At 39.9% G+C, this 19,418-nt stretch overlaps 2 protein-coding genes and 1 pseudogene across 2 annotated transcripts in view; all 3 read right to left on the bottom strand.

Annotated features, from left to right (window-relative positions):
- Positions 1–19,418, bottom strand: part of LOC126912223 (uncharacterized) — a 148,324-nt pseudogene that overhangs the window by 5,774 nt on the left and 123,132 nt on the right.
- Positions 1–19,418, bottom strand: part of LOC118278865 (galectin-5-like) — a 107,480-nt gene that overhangs the window by 59,614 nt on the left and 28,448 nt on the right. The gene's annotated exons all lie outside the window — the stretch shown is intronic.
- LOC118278997 (UDP-glucose 6-dehydrogenase) lies at positions 1,479–18,982 on the bottom strand. Its single transcript, XM_035598503.2, has 2 exons — positions 17,196–18,982; positions 1,479–1,925 (listed from the first exon to the last, which is right to left on the bottom strand). Exon 1 carries the CDS (start codon positions 18,634–18,636, stop codon positions 17,197–17,199), a length of 1,440 nt encoding a protein of 479 aa, XP_035454396.1. The 5' UTR covers positions 18,637–18,982; the 3' UTR covers positions 1,479–1,925; position 17,196.

The following is a 19,418-nucleotide window of genomic DNA, read 5'->3' as shown; positions in this document are numbered from 1 at the left end:
CAAATACTTAATGATACACGCACAACGTAAGAGCCATGCTTCCTCCTATCACCCAATTCAGCTCATACCCTATCTGTATACAAAATTTCATCAAAATCCGTTCAGTAGTTTCAGCGTGATTGACGGACAAACATCCAAACAAAGACACGTTCACATTTATAATATTAGTGTGATATTAATAATAAAGGGTCCATGGGATTCTATTCGATATTTTGATCAATCAATTTGTTGGTTTTGCACATATAGCTACCGGAGGCCCAATTACCGCTCTTCCCAATTTTTACTATCCCCGATTCCCCAAAAACCCTTAAATTCCTAACCCCCAAAAAGCCCGCAACGCACTTGTAACGCCTCTCGTGTTTCATGTGCCCATGGGCGGCGGCGATTGCTTACCATCAGGTGATCCGTCTGCCCTTTTACCGGCTTATACCATAAAAATACCTTATCATGATTAGGTCTCATTGTATTACCTAAGTTGCGTCGTGCGGTCATTAAACCATGAAATTACGCGTTAGGAACCTATTCAATGATTATTTGTGGTACAATTTTTATATGGTATTTCTTATCAGTAATGACGTCAAGCTGAAACTCGTGTTGCGAGGCCTAATAACTAGAGGGTATTTGCCAGTCAACTGATGGTAGTGGGGCTTGAGGAGGCTTGGCTTCAAAGCTTTAGAACACAGGTTTTTTTTTCAGATAATTTCAGTGAGTGTTGAAAGAATTGGACAACTTGATTACCGTTTTTTTTTTAGAGGGGAAATCATCCTATTACTTCTTTCGCCTTGGGTGAAGTGAGAGGGAGTGTCAGACTCTTACTGACTAAACACCACCCCGTTCCTACTCCTGCTTTTCGAGCCGGAGCCTCGGTAACCAGCTAGGTAGTCCGCAGCTCCGGAATACATGGTCTATAGTTCCTACTACGTAAAACTTTCCATCGATTTCTTTAAAAATAGTCCTCAAATAAACGTTATCTATAAAAACGATAAGTTTTTAGGCTGAAATACTATGTAATTTCAGATTCTGATCTAGGACTTCTGAATTAGACTGCTTTTTCACCAGAGATGTGTTATGCTACGTTGCTGTGGATGCGTTTGGCTTCCACCAATCATATTCATTGGTACACATAGCTTAGCACTGGTGGAAACGCACGCAGTACGAGTATGCACGCATATATTAGATGCATGGATACCCGAACTGGGCATCTTCCTCGCACAGCTACATAGCTTAGTATAAATGGAAACGGTCACATAGTTTCACAGTTTAGCTATTACATCTTCGTAGCATAGCTACATAGGACATCTCTGGTGGATAAGCTTCATTAGAGATACGAACCTAACCGTCATACTCAGAGTCATTTAATGATTTCTTAAACTATTCCTTATTAACGATTTTGTAACGAAAACAATTGCTAAGGACTGGGTTAAGTCTTCTTTCTTGTTTTCTTTAAAAAACGTTGCGCCACATTAGGATTGTCTCTTGTATCGTGGGTGCGTTTACAAACATACAATTTCACATACACATGACACCCAGACCCGAAACAACAATCTGTGGATCACACAAAGAGTTGTTCCGTGCGGGAATCGAATCCGCGACACGTTGCACGGCAGCCAGTTGCCCACCCACCGCGCCAACCGTGCAGTCAATAATAATAAATATAGTAAGTAATCATTAAATGACTGAGTGAGGCAGTAAGTCCTAAATAAATTACTTCATAGAATAGTAAGGGGCATTATATACACCAATATAATATATGTAAATGAGAAATGGATACAGTATAACTTCTTCCATATGGTTGTGCCACAAAAATAAAACTATCCTTTTAAACTTATCAAATATAAATTCCTTAGCATTCCACCTTTGCCTCAGCTCTACTGGTCTTCGCACCTCCACTGAGCTTTCCATCAGAACTCGCTCCAATTCCGTATCTGCAAAAATAAAGAAAATAACATTTAGAATGTGGTGGAAGCTAAAGAAGTACGTTTAAGTGTGGGAGAGCCATGCTTCGGCACTGCTGGGCCGGCTCGATCGGAGTGATACCACGGCCGAGCAGAAAACTGACGTGAAACAATGCTTGCGTTGTGTAAATGAGGTTACCGGAGGCCTGATTCCCCCCTTCCTAATCTTCCCAATACCCGATTCCCCAACAACCTAGGCTGGTGGCTGCCTGATGGTAACCAATCTCCGACGCCAATGAACACCCGAAACACCAGAGGCGTTACAAGTGCGTTGCCGGCCTTTTGGAGGTTAGGAATTTAAGGGTTGTTGGAGAATCGAGAATTGGGGTAATTGGGCCTCCGGTAACCTCACTCACACAACGAAACACAACGCAAGCGTTGTTTCACGTCGGTGTACTGCTCGGCCGTGGTATCACTCCGGTCGAGCCGGCCCATTCGTGCCGAAGCATGGCTCTCCCACACTTTAAAAGTCAGTTCAATGCGAAGTCTTATCAATTTATTGTAGTTAGTTTTTTCTTACAAATCTTTGTATATATATGTACTATATTATATATAGACGTAGTATATATTAATATAATTATACCGTTATCTCGCAGGAAATTACTAAACATACATACATCACGACCTGTGATAAAATAATCAAAACTGGACAATTTAGAACATTGCTCTCTGCACTATTAAAAAATACGAGTAACATTTTCAAGGTTTTTCGAAAATTCCTCAGTAGTAGCACGGAATTTAGAATTGTGTTCAGTATATGGCAATAGGCTCACCCCTTATTTCATGTGAACTATAACACAAATGGTGAAAACTAGGTATCCATTGTACAGTGGCATTACTTGCCGTAATGTACACCTCTGCCTATTTCTTCGCGGATAAAAGGCGCGACGTTGCACGTAATATTCTACGTATATGTGAACAATCAATGCAGAGACAGACAACGCCCAACACGAATGATAGAAAACCCTAAGTTAATATACTTCGCACATACGTCTTTTCTACGTATAAAACTTACCTAGAAATACTTTCGAAGATAATATATTGATTTGACTTTTCAAATCGATATATCTTCGAAAGTATTTGTTTCCGTAAGAAAATAAAAAATACGTGTGTAAGGTTTTAAAACAATCTACAAGACGGACATTGAAATAGAAATTAGTCATCTACCCTATTGTGGATGCTGCAGCCTTAAAAACAAGGATGTAACGTACTCATGCGCATCCTTGACATACATAAAATATTTGTCTACTAATAAAACAATCATGTCTGCCTATATGTACAGGGGAAAATAATTGATTAATTAGAATTTAATTAACCAATCACGATTATTGGGACCTTGGGTGATGGCCTCTGTTGTGATTAGCGCAACCGACGCAAGCGCATATATGGGTTCGATTCGCGGGTGGATAAACTGTGTGATCCATTAATGTGTAGACGTGATGTGTTTGCAAATACAGTCAGGTGATAATATTAGTATGGGACAACGTTATTAAACTCATAATCACAACATAATATAGTATCTAAGAGATTGACGTGTAAAAGAGTTACATTGTAACCTATTTGCAAAATAAATACCACACTAGGATTTTCTCCTGTGTCGTGGGTGCGTTTACAAACATACAATTTCACATACACATCATACCCGGAACAACAATTTGTGGATCGTTGTTTGAAGTCGGTTTTTTAAACGCAGTTTTTGTGGGGAGGAAAATCATCCAATGACTTCTCCCGCCTCCTATATACTCCTGCTTTTCGAACCGGAGTCACAGTAAACCATAAAACCTTCTCCTAAATCCGAAAAATACACTGCTGAAAACCACACCAAAATCAGCTCAGTCAAACGCGAGATAATCACACACAAAGATACATACATACAGGGCAATCTAAGAACCCCACATTTTTTTCGAAGTCGGTTAAAACTAAATAAGGTCTCATCGCCGACATAGCTCGCGAGAGTCAACCAAAAAAAAAGTGCTAAGCCGTCTCGATACGACAAAAAACCGCACAGACATGAGTTAATGAAATTTTTTCTCAACAATTGACGAACAAATAATGTTTGCAACTAGTTTGAGTGTCCACAAAAACACGTCTGACTCACTAGTACGTATGTATGTTGGCCCAGACACTATTATGAAGATACTTAGCATCAGGGATGTTACGGAACTTCGACTTTAGTTCCGTTAAATGATAAATGATATTTATTTCTGTAAATAGGTCATAAAATAACACTTTTAAACGTCAATATTTCAAATAGCTAGATGAGACCGGCATTTCCTATCGGACTACTCTGAGAAGAAATGCCGAAACAAACTCAGAGGTCGTAGTCTCTTTTAAAGTCCAGACAAATCAAATAAAGATGTGAGAGAATCGTGCAAGTTGATCCTGTAGTGGTCCTTAGAGGAAAGAACCACAACAGTTTGAGCGGACCTGGGGCCTTAGTCTGCTATTACAATTCAGAATGGTCGATCATTGATCAGTGCAAGAGAGACGGAGCTATACAACCTACATAGCTCTGTCCCTCTTGCACTAAAGCAGCTAAGAGCAGACTAAAGCCCCTGTTCAGAGTCTGTTCAGTTAAGTAAGAACTTCCGATTATTATTACACCTTCGGTTCTGACTTCGGCTCCGACACTTTTAAATCGAAGGTTTTAATCGGAGGTCTAAGCATAACATAGCGCCACAGATGGGGCCCAGTAGGGCTGATGCCTGATCCGGAGCTGCGGACTACCTAGCGGGTTACCGGGGCTCCGGCTCGAAAAGCAGGAGAAGGAACGGGGTGGTTTTTTTTTAGTCAGTAAGAGTCTGACACTCCCTCTCGCCTCGCCCAAGGCGGGAAAAGTAACTGGATGATTCTGCCCATCAAAAAAAAAAGCATAACATAGCGGCGAACGGCGGCCTGTGTCGACTGTTATGAACAAATTTTTTTCATTGTTTGTTTTCTTTTATAATTGAAAATTAAAATTATAAAATGTTGACTTAATAATGTTTTATTTGTACTTAAATAAAAATTCTCTCGCATGCTCCGATTCCGATAAAGCAATCCGACTCTGCCTTCTGTTCCGATAAATCTACCTCCGTTACTTCCCTACTTAGCGTATCAGATACTCTGCAATGGTAGAAAAACAGTTATCAGACGCTACTCTTCCGGTGTGTGTCAGATACCCGATTAAGTGTGCTTTTCCACCAGAGATGTGCTATGTAGCTTAGTATCAGTGGAAACGGTCACATCGTTTCACAGCTTAACTATTACATCTTCGTAGCATAGCTACATAGCACATCTCTAGTGGAAAAGCCTTACTCTTACGCCTCACCGGAGGCGGGATAAGTCACTGAATCACTGGACTGGATGATTTTTACCACCCCGCACTCCCCAACAACAAAAAAATCATCGTGAAAGAGACACAAACAAACATATTATCGCATAGATACTTATAAGATATTTCGAATTATTATTATTAGTATATAAGGACTATATACCGTTGGTTATGTAGTAGATAAGTAGATATCTGTACGACAAAATAACGGTTCTCTTACTGTTATGTACTTATACTATCTTCCAAACGGTGTATACGGCAAGTGTGGGAGAGCCATGCTTCGGCACTGCTGGGCCGGCTCGACCGGAGTGATACCACGGCCGAGCAGAAAACCGACGTGAAATAATGCTTGCGTTGTGTGAGTACGGTTAGCTGGAGGCCCAGTTACCCCCCTTCCCCAACAACTTTTAAATTCGAAACCCCCCAAAAAGCCGGCACCACACTTGTAACGCTTCTGGTGTTTCGGGTGTGCATGGGCGACGATTGATTACAATCAAGTGATCCGTCTCCTCGTTGGGGGGTAATTCCCCCTTCCCAATCCCCGATTCCCAAGCAACCCTTAAATTCCTAATCCCCAAAATGCCGGCAACGCACTTGTAACGCCTCTGGTGTTTCAAGTGTCCATAGGTGGCGGCGATTGCTTACCATCAGGTGATCCGTCTGCTCGTTTACCGGCTTATACCATAAAAAAAACATAACTGGTGAAAAGGTACATTATACATATATTATGTGCACTTCTGTCTACCAGGAGTCGTGATGACCCCTACTGTATTTTTTTTTAATTTCCTTGAATAAACCTTCCGCTTTACAAATATGTTTGTTTTTGTAAAATCGTGACTTATTAGCCGCGTACGTTATTGGTTACCCATCCATTCAATGGCCTTGCTTAACCTTGTAGTGTGAGCTGTGATGCGCAATTATATTTTACATAATTACATTTATTACTCATGCACTTGTATATACATTTCCGTTTTTAGAAATACTTGTTTTTGTCTGCATTCTTCATAATTATTATAAATGCGAAAGATTATATGTATGTTTGTTACTCAATCACGTCAAAACGGCTGATGGGATCGGTATGTAAATTGGAACAGGGGTAGATTATGGTTTGAAATAACATATAGTCCACGTTTTATCTCACGGAAACGCAGGCGAACCCGTTGGTAAAAGCTAGTAATGTTATAAACTATATCCCGGAACAAAGTCATCCGTGATACCATATCGGTAATTAATCTTTAAGTACTGATAAGGAATTTCAAGTGTTTTTACTAATACCTAGCTATCTTTGATTTAAAGGGATATTACCGGTTTCATTACCGGCTTGTTGCAATTCTGACAAATAGGTAATACTAGCTAGCTATTTGAAGAATTCTGGTTGGTTTGACTTTTTCTAAAATAAAAGTAGCCTAAGCTACTTCTTAGTACATACATAGCCAATACAAGTCCCGTCAAAATCGATCCAGCCATTCCAGAGATTAGCCGGATCAAACAGACAGACAGACTTGTAAAAAAGATATTTAGGAGTACGTTACGTTACAAAAAATGTGATTTGGTTGTATGTATCGTACGTTACGTATACCGTATGGATAAGACTCTTACCCATTACTCTTTTCTACCATATTTATTATCGTCTATACTGACAATGTGCAAAATATGAGGCAAAATGGCCCAGTAGTTAAGCCAAAAATTGCATTTTTCTTTTTGAGCAAATGTAACCACTCTTTGTAAACACGACACGGGTCAATGACTGCACTACGACGCGACGTTGCCGCTCTTCTGTTTTGGTTCGCAAAATGGGAAAAGAATTGGTAGCTATTATACCAATTCTTATAACCTAACTAGACCCAAAATAAGATTATACGTGCATCATCGTCCACCAATCCGTATTTTATACGAAATAATCGCAATAAATCTTTAATTAACATTGTAGGTACCAAATTAAGTTCTTTACTCCATTTAATTTGAAAATAAGAAAACGCATTTCATAACCTGTGTGCACACAACCTGCAACTACAACTAGTTACAATACTTTTATTATGACAAGAACGAATAAAATTACCTTTTTGGGTTACGCCTAATCCGGGCAAACACACACACACACATCCGTCTTTAAAATGTTTTCTTTAAACGACAACGTGGATTTCTCACGTATTTAATTCATTAAATACCACAAGCACAGAGTTTACTGCCACAAATTTTCATAATAATAATTAATTTACAGTTACAATCACAATTTAAGTATTTACTTGCACTCAGAAAACAAATCATAACAAAATTCCGCGTAAAGCTCAAGTTTAAACTGTTTTGTTTTCAAACAAACTACGAAGTAGTTCCTACACCAACCACACGGCAGCACACGAATATCGATGATGTACTTACTAGTTCGGCATTTTTCCATAGATGGCACTTTTACCAATTCTCCAAATTATTAATCAAAATTAACTAAATTATGAATTTCTGTATGTTTGACATTCGTAACGAATTAATGAGTCAAAGTACGTATTTATTTACGTTTCTAAGTAAGCTTTTATAGTATAAACTGTTTTGTTTTCAAACAAACTACGAAGTAGTTCCTACACCAACCTCACGGCAGCCCACGAATATCGATGATGTACTTACTAGTTTGGCATTTTTTCCATAGATGGCACTTTTATCAATTCTCCAAATTATTAATCAAAATTAACTAAATTATGAATTTCTGTATGATGTTTGACATTCGTATCGAATTAATGAGTCAAAGTACGTATTTATTTACGTTTCTAACTAAGCTTTTATAGTATAAACTGTTTTGTTTTCAAACAAACTACGACGTAGTTCTTACACCAACCTCACGGCAGCACACGAATATCGATGATGTACTTACTAGTTTGGCATTTTTTCCATAGATGGCACTTTTATCAATTCTCCAAATTATTAATCAAAATTAACTAAATTATGAATTTCTGTATGATGTTTGACATTCGTATCGAATTAATGAGTCAAAGTACGTATTTATTTACGTTTCTAACTAAGCTGAATATGACACATGTAAGAAAGAGAAGATAGCGATAGTGCGAATATCGTCTAGTTGACTCGCACTCGTTGTCAGTAAATAATGAAGCGAAGTAGTCAGTTTTAATACCCTTATTCATCATCGGTAATTCAAAATATTATTGCAACCAAATATCGGGTAGATAATAGTTATCAAGAGTAGCCACAACGGCAAATAACACCCATGTCTACCTACTTGTAACTCATTCGGCGTTGAGGCTAGGGTTGCCAACTTCTTAACTTAGGAAAAAAATGTATGAGAAAAAAAGGGATTTTTCAAATTTGATGTTTTTAGTGCTTAAAAACTTTTTTGTGTGTTAACAATTTTTTGTTATCTTTATCACAGTAAATGAATTGTGATAGGTTTACGTTTATTTTTTTTTTGTATCCTAGAATGTAAGTGTTTTGGCTCCCGCTGTAAACTTTCATTTTGATGTTAATAAATAAATAAAACTTGTTTGATAAACAACATTTAAATTGAAAAAAATAAACAAATCGTTTTTAATTAAACTTTTGTCTACCTGCTGCCTACTTTAGAATTATGTCTGCACAACTTTTTTAGTGAAAGCTGACTATTCACTCGCTATCGACAAAATTGTACAGAAATGAAATGACGTGGGTTTTGTTTTATTTCATTTATAGCAAGTGAATTGAGTGATATTTGTATAAATGTCACAGTCTAATATCATTCTCAGTCATTCTAATATTTCGTTTAATGATTATAAACTATTAATGCTAAAGAAGAAAAAAAAACTTTAAGTAAACATAATGTGTATTTTGTTTATGCATCACAGTAAAGGTTGAAAATAAAGTATTTTTGCAAACTTTATTTAAATGTAAACGCATAAAGTATAATTACCAAAAACAAAGTAAGATACGTTACGTTATTAGAAAGTATGGTAGGCAACCCTAGTTGCGGCGGTTGTTCCTTGGCGACGCCGCCGCGCCGGCGCCAATTGATGAAACGAACGTTCGTTTTCCGACCTATCCCATAAAAAATTGCGAATATTTATTTTTCAAAGATCTTTAATAAATTAGTAATAATTTTACGTAAATAAATAGAAGTATTAACATCAGAGAAACAAAACTGATAGGTAGTAGATACATTGGCCAGCAGATCAACCTACTCCAATATGTCAAATGGATTTTCGACTTTATGTCAATACAATAAAGTTGAAAATGTAACAGAGAAAAGGATTAGTAGAAGCGCTGTGCGGTCGGTTTCTTTTGACGGCTTTTCGCGGAAGACAAGCGGCGCGCGCGGCGGCATCGTAAAAGGGGTATGTACCCTTTCGGTACGCCGCGTTTGTTTTGAGTAAAGCCGCCACGCCGGCGCCGTGAGCTTTTGGCACGCGCCGATTCATCAGTTCACTGCTAGCCTTCCGGGATAGTGTGTGTGCTTTTCGCAACCTTCGGTGGATTACGCGCGCGTTGTGTTCAACTGTTGTTATTAGTTTTTCGTTTAGTTCTTAGTTTTATTATTATTTAGTTTTTTTACTGTGAAATAGACACTAACATTAGTATTTTAGTTAATTGTGTAATTTAGGAAATTTTCGTTTATTTTACTTTTTAGTGTGTGTGTGTGTGTGTGTTGTGCCGAAATGCCGCGACATTATTACAGTGCTGCAGAGTACACGGACATGATTTTGATGTACGGTGAATGTCATCAGAATGCAGCGTTGACTCTGCGGACTTATCGAGAGAGATACGGAGCATCTCGTCACTGCCCGACTGATGTTCGTACAATTATTAGTGCTGTACAAAGACTTAGAGACAATCAGCCGCTGATGCCTAATACCCATGATGGAGTTGCTGGACAGCAAACTTCATCGAACTTGGAACAAAGGGTTTTAACCCATTTTCGTAATAACCCAACCTGCAGTCTTAGGCAAGCAGGGCGTACGTTTCACGTGCACCATCGGACGATACACCGAATCCTCAAAAAGGACAAAGTACGTCCGTACAAGTACTGTAAGGTGCAGGCGCTGCTGCCACGTGACAAGCCCGTGAGAGAAATGTATTGTCGCTGGGTGTTAGACCGGATTGCTCAAGACCAACATTTCGTGAGAAATGTGTTTTGGACAGACGAAAGCACATTTACTCGAAACGGCATGTGGAACCGACAGACCATGCGACACTGGAGCCATACCAATCCCCACTTAATAAGGGAATCAGCGCATCAGTACCGGTTTTCCGTAAATGTTTGGGCCGGCATTCACGGAGAAAACATAGTGGGTCCGTTCTTCATTGACGGAAATCTGAATGCTCAGAAGTTCTTAGAACTCTGTGACGGTCCAATTTCTGAGTATTTAGATGGATTGTCTGTGGCAGCAAACTCAAGGGTATGGTTCCAGTTAGACGGAGCTCCTCCACACTCCGTACTCCTTGCAAGAGAGCGGCTGAACATAATGTTTGGTGACCAATGGATTGGGCGCTTTGGTCCCCAAAGATGGCCGGCACGATCACCCGACCTAACACCCCTGGACTTTTTTTATGGGGATTCATTAAAAATGAAGTATACGCGAGGATATCAGAAAGCGAAGCTGAGCTCCGAACACGGATTGTCGACGCTTTCGATAAATTAAAAACAATGGCCTTGGATCCTGACCGAAATTTATTGCGCAGGGTTCGACACAATATCGTACGGCGATATAGCTTATGTGTCCAAAACCGTGGTGGACACATTGAACATTTAAAAATTTAACTGGGCCATTGCTTAATTGTGCAAAGAAAGTGGCGAGAAATCGCATTCGCAAGGGTAGCCTCCAAAGATAATCCATGATCATTCATCACAACAACTCAATAAGCAGAGTGAATGAGCCGGCATGTCATCGTGTGTGTGTGTGTCGCCCGAACGCAGACGCCACGTTGCCGCTCTTCTGGGGTCAAGGTACGTTGATACACGGAGTGTTACACTTCTTTGAATTTATTTTACTATTTGTTTTGTTTGAAAATTTCACTTTTTTAATTTAAGGTTTTTGTTTACATTTTTGTTGGATTGTACTTCTATGTAATAGTTCTACTTTATAGTATAAATTATTGTATAAGAGCGATACACATACTGTATATGCATATAGTAATAAGCGGTTATTTCAATATTACAAAGAGACACTACAATTTTATTTATTAGTTTAGAATTGTAGATTAGTAAGAAGTGGGTAATTTTATTATGATTTAAAAGTGACTCACGCAAGCGCTCAGAAAGTGTGTGTGTATTATAAGTAAAAAGGTGTAGATAGGTTTATCTACACATTTTACTTATAATATCAGGGGCGTGTTTTGTGTCACAGTGCACAATCACATTATGGCATCTCTTCTTTTTTTTATGGAATAGGTGGCAAACGAGCAGACAAGTCACCTGATGGTAAGCAAACAGCGCCACCCATAGAAAGGACTGGGGTATTTCTGCACTATACAACTTTGAATCTGTGGCTTCACTCGCGTGGAATATTGTATTTATCTCGAGTAAATCCGGATATAGATATAAAAGGTATCGTATGTCACAGAAAATAAGCTTTACTATTTTTTTATGGTATTAGCCGGTAAACGAGCAGCCGAGTCACCTGATGATAAGCAAACAGCGTCACCCACGGACACCCGCAACACCAGAGGAGTCACAGATGCATTGCCGAAAATTTCAGTTTTGTACTTGCTTCATAGAGTCCACCTTTTTTTCATCCGGAAATTGAACCCCAGACCTGGTTCTACTCAATCAGCTATGTAGATTATTATTCCAAACAAGTGTAAAGGTGATCAATCTTACATCATTGGCTGGCGAGCCAAAATAACGGTTAAATTTAGACTAGAGTACCTCTGCCGTGCGCTCGCGCATAATACCTAATCTAATTTGAATTTGGAATAGTTTACATTCTAATTTTAAACTACAGACTACCTTGTTGGCTGTTGTAACTACTTAGTAGTTCTTAGAAGTGCTAAATTTAATACCTGATTTAGGAAATCGGTGTTAACTATTAAGCTTATAGTAATAAAGAAATAGATCATTTTGATTTTTAACCGACTCCCAATAAAGGAGGAGGTTCTCATGATTGAGTGGACTCAATAACTATCAGCTTGTCTTTTGAAAAATTTAAATGTGGGAGAGCCATGCTTCGGCACTGCTGGGCCGGCTCGACCGGAGTGATACCACGGCCGAGTAGAAAACCGACGTGAAACAACCACAGCGTTGAGTGAGTGAGGTTACCAGAGGCCCAATTACCCCTTCTCCCTACCCCGGATTACTGCTGACTGACTGCTTACCATCAGGTGATCCGTCTGCTCGTTTACCGGCAAATAGAATAGCTTATTTTCAGAGAGTGACATACAATACTTTTTATCTCAATATCCGGACTTACTCGAGACAAATCAATATTACACGCGAGTGAAGCCGCAGATTCAAATATGTATAGCACAGAAATACCACAGTCCTTTCCCGTTCACAAACTGCCATATTAAAGCGAGATCGTGCGCTGCGTATGCGCAAGTTTCTCGGAAACTTAATCAATGGCGTCATTACTACTGATGAGTACGAGGGTTCCGGATAAGATACTCATTTTATTTTACAATAGAACCAGTATAAACTGACCGTCGAATGTGTGGAAGGATCATACAAAGCGGGATCTTGATAAAATGGTCTAATGTAGTTAGTTTGGTTTAAAGTCATTTTATTTTACAAATCAAATTACAAGAGAATTTGCGTGTAGAATTTTCAAACAAAGTAACATGAAGCTGCGGACAACCTTGCAGGTTACCGGGGCTCCGGCTCGAAGCAGGAGTAGGAACGGGGTGGTGTTTAGTCAGTAAGAGTCTGACACTCCCTCTTGCCTCACTCAAGGCGGGAGAAATCATTGGATGATTTAGCCCCCTCAGAAATGATGGTCAGCCAAAAAGATTGACTGTTTCCATCTTTTTGAAAATTTCTCTATAGTTGATGGAGTTTGAAACTGGGTCTGGTGTATGGTAGTAAGCTCACTCCCTATTACATGGGACTCATAATATAAATGGTGAAAAGTAGGTGTTTAGGTCAAAACACACTTAACCCATTTTTGGTCGCTGTGCCAATTTGGGAACACCTAATAATATAGAGTAGAAACGTTATACTATAGAAATCAACCTAATAAGATAGGGTAGAAACGTTGATTTCTATAGTATATCGTTTCTACCCTATATTATTAGGTGTTCCCAAATTGGCACAGTGACCAAGAATGGGTTAATAAGCATGGCTCCAGCTCAGCTGAGGCACGGCGGTGTTTCAGATTTGTCGCGACTCGCCGGCTCGCTGTCGGCGAGCGGTAAGCACATGGCCCCCTTACTTAAAGCGCGCGGGCACCTTGACTACAACTCAAGAGGACCGTGCGCTGGCCATCCGCCGTCAACTTTTGTGTATTGAAGTTACAAAATATACTATACGACATACGATTTAAAATTCATATTTCAATGATAAGTTAATTTTAGCGGTGCTTGTGTGTGAATGGTGTAAGGCTATCTTAAGTTATTTTATTCTCAGAAGAGGTTTAATGTAGGAAGTTATTAACATATTTTTTGGAGTGCCCCATGATGTAGCTTGGGGAGAAACCCACCATTTAAAGCTAAAGCTTCGGGGTTTTTTGGAGCCTTCAACCAATTATGCTAAGTGGAAATCTTACTAATATTATTATAAATGCAAAGGTTTTTGAGATTGTGTGTATGTTTGTTACTCAATCACGTCAAAACCGCTGAAGGGGTAGTGATGAAACTAGGAACAGGGTTAGATTATGGTCTGGAATAACACCTAGGTACCTTTAAGCCGCTGGTAGAAGCTAGCAATACTAATACTATATTCGAACTTAACACGCATTTGCAATCGCCGCCGCTCATAGAAACACGAAACACCAGAGGTGTTACAAGTGCGTTGGCGCCTTTTTGGGGGTTAGGAATTTATATGTTTTTGTGGAATTGGAAAAGTGGTTAATTGGGCGTCTGGTAACCTTACACACATAACGCAAGCGTTGTTTCACGTCGGTTTTCTGTTCGGCCGTGGTATCACTCCGGTTGAGCCGACCCATTCGTGCCGAAGCATGGCTCTCCCACACTTAAAAGAAGTCTTATTTAACTATTAGGTTTTTGTACCAGAATTGTATCATTCAAGAGAGACAAACATTAATTTGTAATCAATTATCTGAACATCAGTAACTGGTCATAACAAACATGATGCCAATAAATAAATGAGTAATGTGTTATCAAACATGTTCTATTTAGGCCCATTGTTTACAGCATAGAGACAGCGCATTACGACACTGTTGCTAATATGAAACAGGAATTAAAACATTACATGTGAACATTAGCTCATTACGGTCTCTGTCTGCGAAGCAGTCATGCTAGCTAAGGAGGAGGCGGAGCGCGTGAGGGAATGAACCTCCTCACGCCCCAGCCGTCGCGAGAGACACTCCGGGCGTCGGGGATCGCGCGACGATCTCCGGCCACCGTAAGTGCGGGTCTGCGGACGGCGAGCAAGGGTAGCTCGCCGCCCGACCAGAACCAGACCCGTGCGTACGGCGCGTCGCGTTCCACACGCCTCAAAGAGCCATCAGGCCACCACAGATGGCGGATGCGGATTGCGAAAAGCAGGAGTAGGAACGGGGTGATTTTTAATCAGAAAGAGTCTGACACTTCCTCTCGCCTCGCCCAAGGTGAAAGAAGTCATAGGATGATTTTCCCCCCTTAAAAAAAGTGTGTCACTGGACAGTGGACCTCGCTACCACCAGCTGACTGGACATCTACACTACATACTGTTTACATGTGAACATTAGCTCATGACGATACCACGTGCCTCAAAGAGCCATCAGACCACCACAGTTGGGGCCCAATAGGGCTTTTTTTTTTAGCGTTGATATGTCTGCGTTTGGCCACCAACCCGCTTACTGCCAGGACGGCGAAGCGAAGATGTGGCCGAAGATGGAGCACACAGACTTAGATAGTACCTATTTACTCTGACCTTGAAAACTGCAAAAGGCTGATGCCTGATCCGGACCTACGGACTCCGGCTCGAAGAGCAGGAGTAGGAACAGGGTGGTGTTTAGTCAGTAAGAGTCTGACACTTACTCTCGCCTCGCCCAAAGCGGGAGAAGCCATTGGATAATTTTTCCCTCTTATTTAAAAAAAAAGCGTACGAATGTCACTGGAGAGTGAACGTCCTTTTTAATTACGAAAGTTGGAAAGTAAAGTAATCAATTAGGTTTAAATCAAATTCATCATTATGCCACACATGTTTGGGTATAAAATTGCACGGCCAATGCATAATGCTTGCATTTTAACGATCATTGGACTATAAACGTTTTTTCTTTCGTTTTAAAGTTCAATATCGCGTGCGTGTTACGTAACTAATGCATAATGCATCGTTTGCAACGTAATTTGTTTCGTAAAAACGGTTAAGCTACACTTCTCACGGTCGTTTTGTGGATGGGTCACCATTCTATATTTATTTTTTTCTCTTTCTCTGTACCCTTAGTATGAGTTTGCTTTACGTTAAACGAAATGAGAGCGTGTTCGGAGTTCTGGTTATAACTATCGTGAGACATACTAATGATTTAATACTCAAACGTCACTGAATTTTAAGACGCTATCAAATATAGTTCTGTCCCAACAAACCCTTTGTAAATGACAGACATAGCACGATACTTAAGTACAACTCAACATTGAGTAGCGTTTTAGTATTCGGGCGTAAATTAACTAAAAATTACGGTTTTACTCACATGCATTAATGAAGAAAAGCAAAAGCTCTACTAATTTCGAGTAACAAAGGGACTCTTCATCATGAGCAGCGTGCGCATCCACGGCGACGCAACGTCGCGCAGCCTACTAGTTCTGATTGGTGGGTTCAAATTCACGCTGAATGTGCTCTCGTTTCGATCTCGTTAAACGTTAAACAAATTCACATTAAGCCCTCTGATCCATGTTTAAAGCAGGCATGCAACGTCAGGCCTTTAATCTCCAAAGGGGTAGACAGAGGTGCACATTACGGAACGTAATACCGCTATACTAAGGTACATACACTTTTTGTAATTTGTGTTATAATGTCTCATGTAGTAGGCAGTGATGTCCTATTGGTCCCATTGTTTAAAGCAGACACATTGCAGTAACTTTACTGCATCGTCTCTGCAACACCTAAAGGTCGACTAGTAAGAATGTCTGTGGTATAATGCACCTCTTTGTAGCATTTATGCGCATTATACCTTTACATAAATAAATAAATAAAATTGTAGGCAGAGATTATTTTACTACATAGGTGGAATTACATTAACTAATCATAGGTATTACTAATCTATTATATAAAAATAAGTCGGGTTTTCCTTCCTGACGCTATAACTACAGAACGCACGAACCGATTTCCACGGTTTTGCATTCGTTGGAAAGGTCTCGGGCTCCGTGAGGTTTATAGTAAAGAAAATTCCGGAAAAATGTAAGAGAAAAGCGTACGTAACTCTTGAGGTAAAACGTGATATCGTGGTTTGTTAGTAGTTATCATAAATGCGAAATTTATGTAGATGTAACTATGTTTGCAACACTTCGACGAAAATTAAGAACGGATCTCAATGAAATTTGTCGCAGAGATAGATAATTATAGTCTGGAGTCTAGAATAACTTATGGCTAAAGAAGTTTAGGCTTATAACATAAAAAAATTAAACAACGCATTGAGCAAGCCGTGGTGCATTAATTAGTTACTAGCGACCCGCCCTAGCTTCGCATGGGTGCAATAGTGATAATAATATTATGCATGTACTATACTCTATCTAGTAACAAACACACACAAAATCCATTGCGTACTTTAAAGATTTAAGCAAACAAAGGGACATAGAGAGAGAATGACTGTTTTATACTATGTAGTGATTAAGTAAGAAGTAAGATAATACAAGGTACTCACATCAGGGCATCGTCTGGCTCCCCTGTGCTCGTATGCTGCCGACTCGGCTCAGCCTCTTGCCAATAGTCTGCACATGGAAACCAATGTTCTGCAGCGCTTCATGGTTCAAAATCTTCCGACCATCAAATATGTATGCAGGCTTCATCATTACTTCATAGATTTTCTTAAAGTCCAGTACCTTGAACTCATCCCATTCGGTACACAGAACTATAGCATGGGCCCCCGTAACAGCGGAGTACGCTGTGTCATGGATCTCCACATTCTTCTTCACAATCTCTGGCTCCGAAGTCAAATACGGACTTGTTAGTTCATAGAAAATCTGGTCCGGTTCTACTTTAGGGTCGTAGATGTGGAGTTTTGCTCCCTCGTCAAGTAAAGTCTTTGAAACGTGAATAGCCGGAGACTCACGTGTGTCACCTGTGTTTTTCTTAAACGAAAAGCCTAGTATCGCAATGTTTTTATCCGATACCGTGTTGAATAGTGATTCGATGACTTTCCTAGTGAATCTAGTCTTCTGATAGTCGTTCAGGCTTAATACTTGTTGCCAGTATGCAGCAACTTCGGGCAAATTTAAACACTCACAGAGATAGATAAGGTTCAAAATGTCTTTTTGGAAGCAGCTGCCTCCAAAACCAATGGACGCTTCAAGGAATTTCGGTCCAATACGTGAGTCTCGGCCAACTGCCCTGGCTACCTCAGACACATCTGCACCGGTAGCCTCACAAACGGCTGATAAAGAGTTGATACTTGAAATCCTCTGCGCAAGGAACGCATTAGCAGCTAACTTAGACAATTCCGAACTCCAAGTGTTGGTAGTAAGGATGTTTTTCGCCGGAATCCAGTGCTCATATACCCAGCACAGTTCTTGGATGGCTTTCTGGCCCTCCGGAGTGTCTTCTCCGCCGATTAGCACTCTCTCGGCCTCAACCAGGTCCACTATAGCTGTTCCTTCAGCCAAGAACTCGGGGTTAGACAGGATCTGATACTCTACACCTGGTTTAGTATTAGCTCGCAGTATCTTCATGATGATTTCAGCGGCTTTCACAGGAACAGTACTCTTTTCCACAACAATCTTGTTGCTTGTAGCCAGGTCAGCGATCATTCGGGCTGCACTCTCCACATACTTGAGGTCAGCGGCCCTGCCCTTACCGTTACCAAACGTTTTAGTGGGCGTATTGACGGATATAAAAATCAAGTCAGCCTCCCGAATGCCCTTAGCGATGTCAGTTGAAAAGAACAGATTCTTACCGCGACACTGCCGCACTACATCGTCCAAACCAGGCTCGTATATCGGCAGTTTATCAGAATTCCACTGATTTATCCTGTCTACTGACTTGTCACATACTGTCACTTGGATATTTGGACATTTCAGCGCGATCACACTGCAAGTTGGCCCGCCGACATACCCCGCTCCCAAACAACATATCTTCTCGATAACCATGTTTCTGGACACGCAACACACTCGCGAATGCACACACGACACACCACGGAAGTATTTAAAACTCCACACAAGAGTTTTCAGTACTACAACTACATATACATTTAATTAATGTACAATGTTTCACGGACGCTGATTCGATCGACGATTTTTATCAAACATTCGCCGTTTAAAATGTTTTTTGTCGCGTTTTTGTGATAATATTGCATTTAACACATGTGGCGACCGAATGTTTCGAAGGTTCAGCCGTAATTACCGCTTGCGCGGCGTTCTAAAGCTTTTTATTGCGATACCCAGGCTCCATGCAATCGAGCCCGACTGATGTGCCGTGTCAATGACATTTAGACTAGGGATGGGAGAAACACATTATCGACAATTCCGGTAACAAACGTAAAATAACATTCTAAGAATTTATAATCAATTTGATAAAAAAATATGTCGTATAGATTAATACGTTGATTTGCAAGCACGGTTAGATAAAATTACTTATTGTAATTGTGTGCGAACAGGAAATAGGTCGGTGTTAAACATGTGTGAATTAGAAATTGTTTAAAAGTGTTATCACCTAAGTAGTAAAGTTTATTGGAAATATTATCGACGCAATAAAATAAATCTTTATGTTTATATTAGACTGTATTTTACGCGGAATTTAAAGGAAATATGCCTATAAATCTGATTATACAGTTTTCAACACAAATACACTAAGTTATAAATAAATAGGCAAAGATAAACCTATAATAGGAAGTCCAGTTTTCTATGAATAAATATATGCCGTTATTTCTATA

The sequence above is a fragment of the Spodoptera frugiperda genome, chromosome 24 (assembly GCF_023101765.2).
Source record: "Spodoptera frugiperda isolate SF20-4 chromosome 24, AGI-APGP_CSIRO_Sfru_2.0, whole genome shotgun sequence".
Lineage (NCBI taxonomy): Eukaryota > Metazoa > Arthropoda > Insecta > Lepidoptera > Noctuidae > Spodoptera > Spodoptera frugiperda.
Note: the sequence above shows the minus strand (reverse complement) of the source record. Positions and strands in the feature narration are given on the sequence as shown.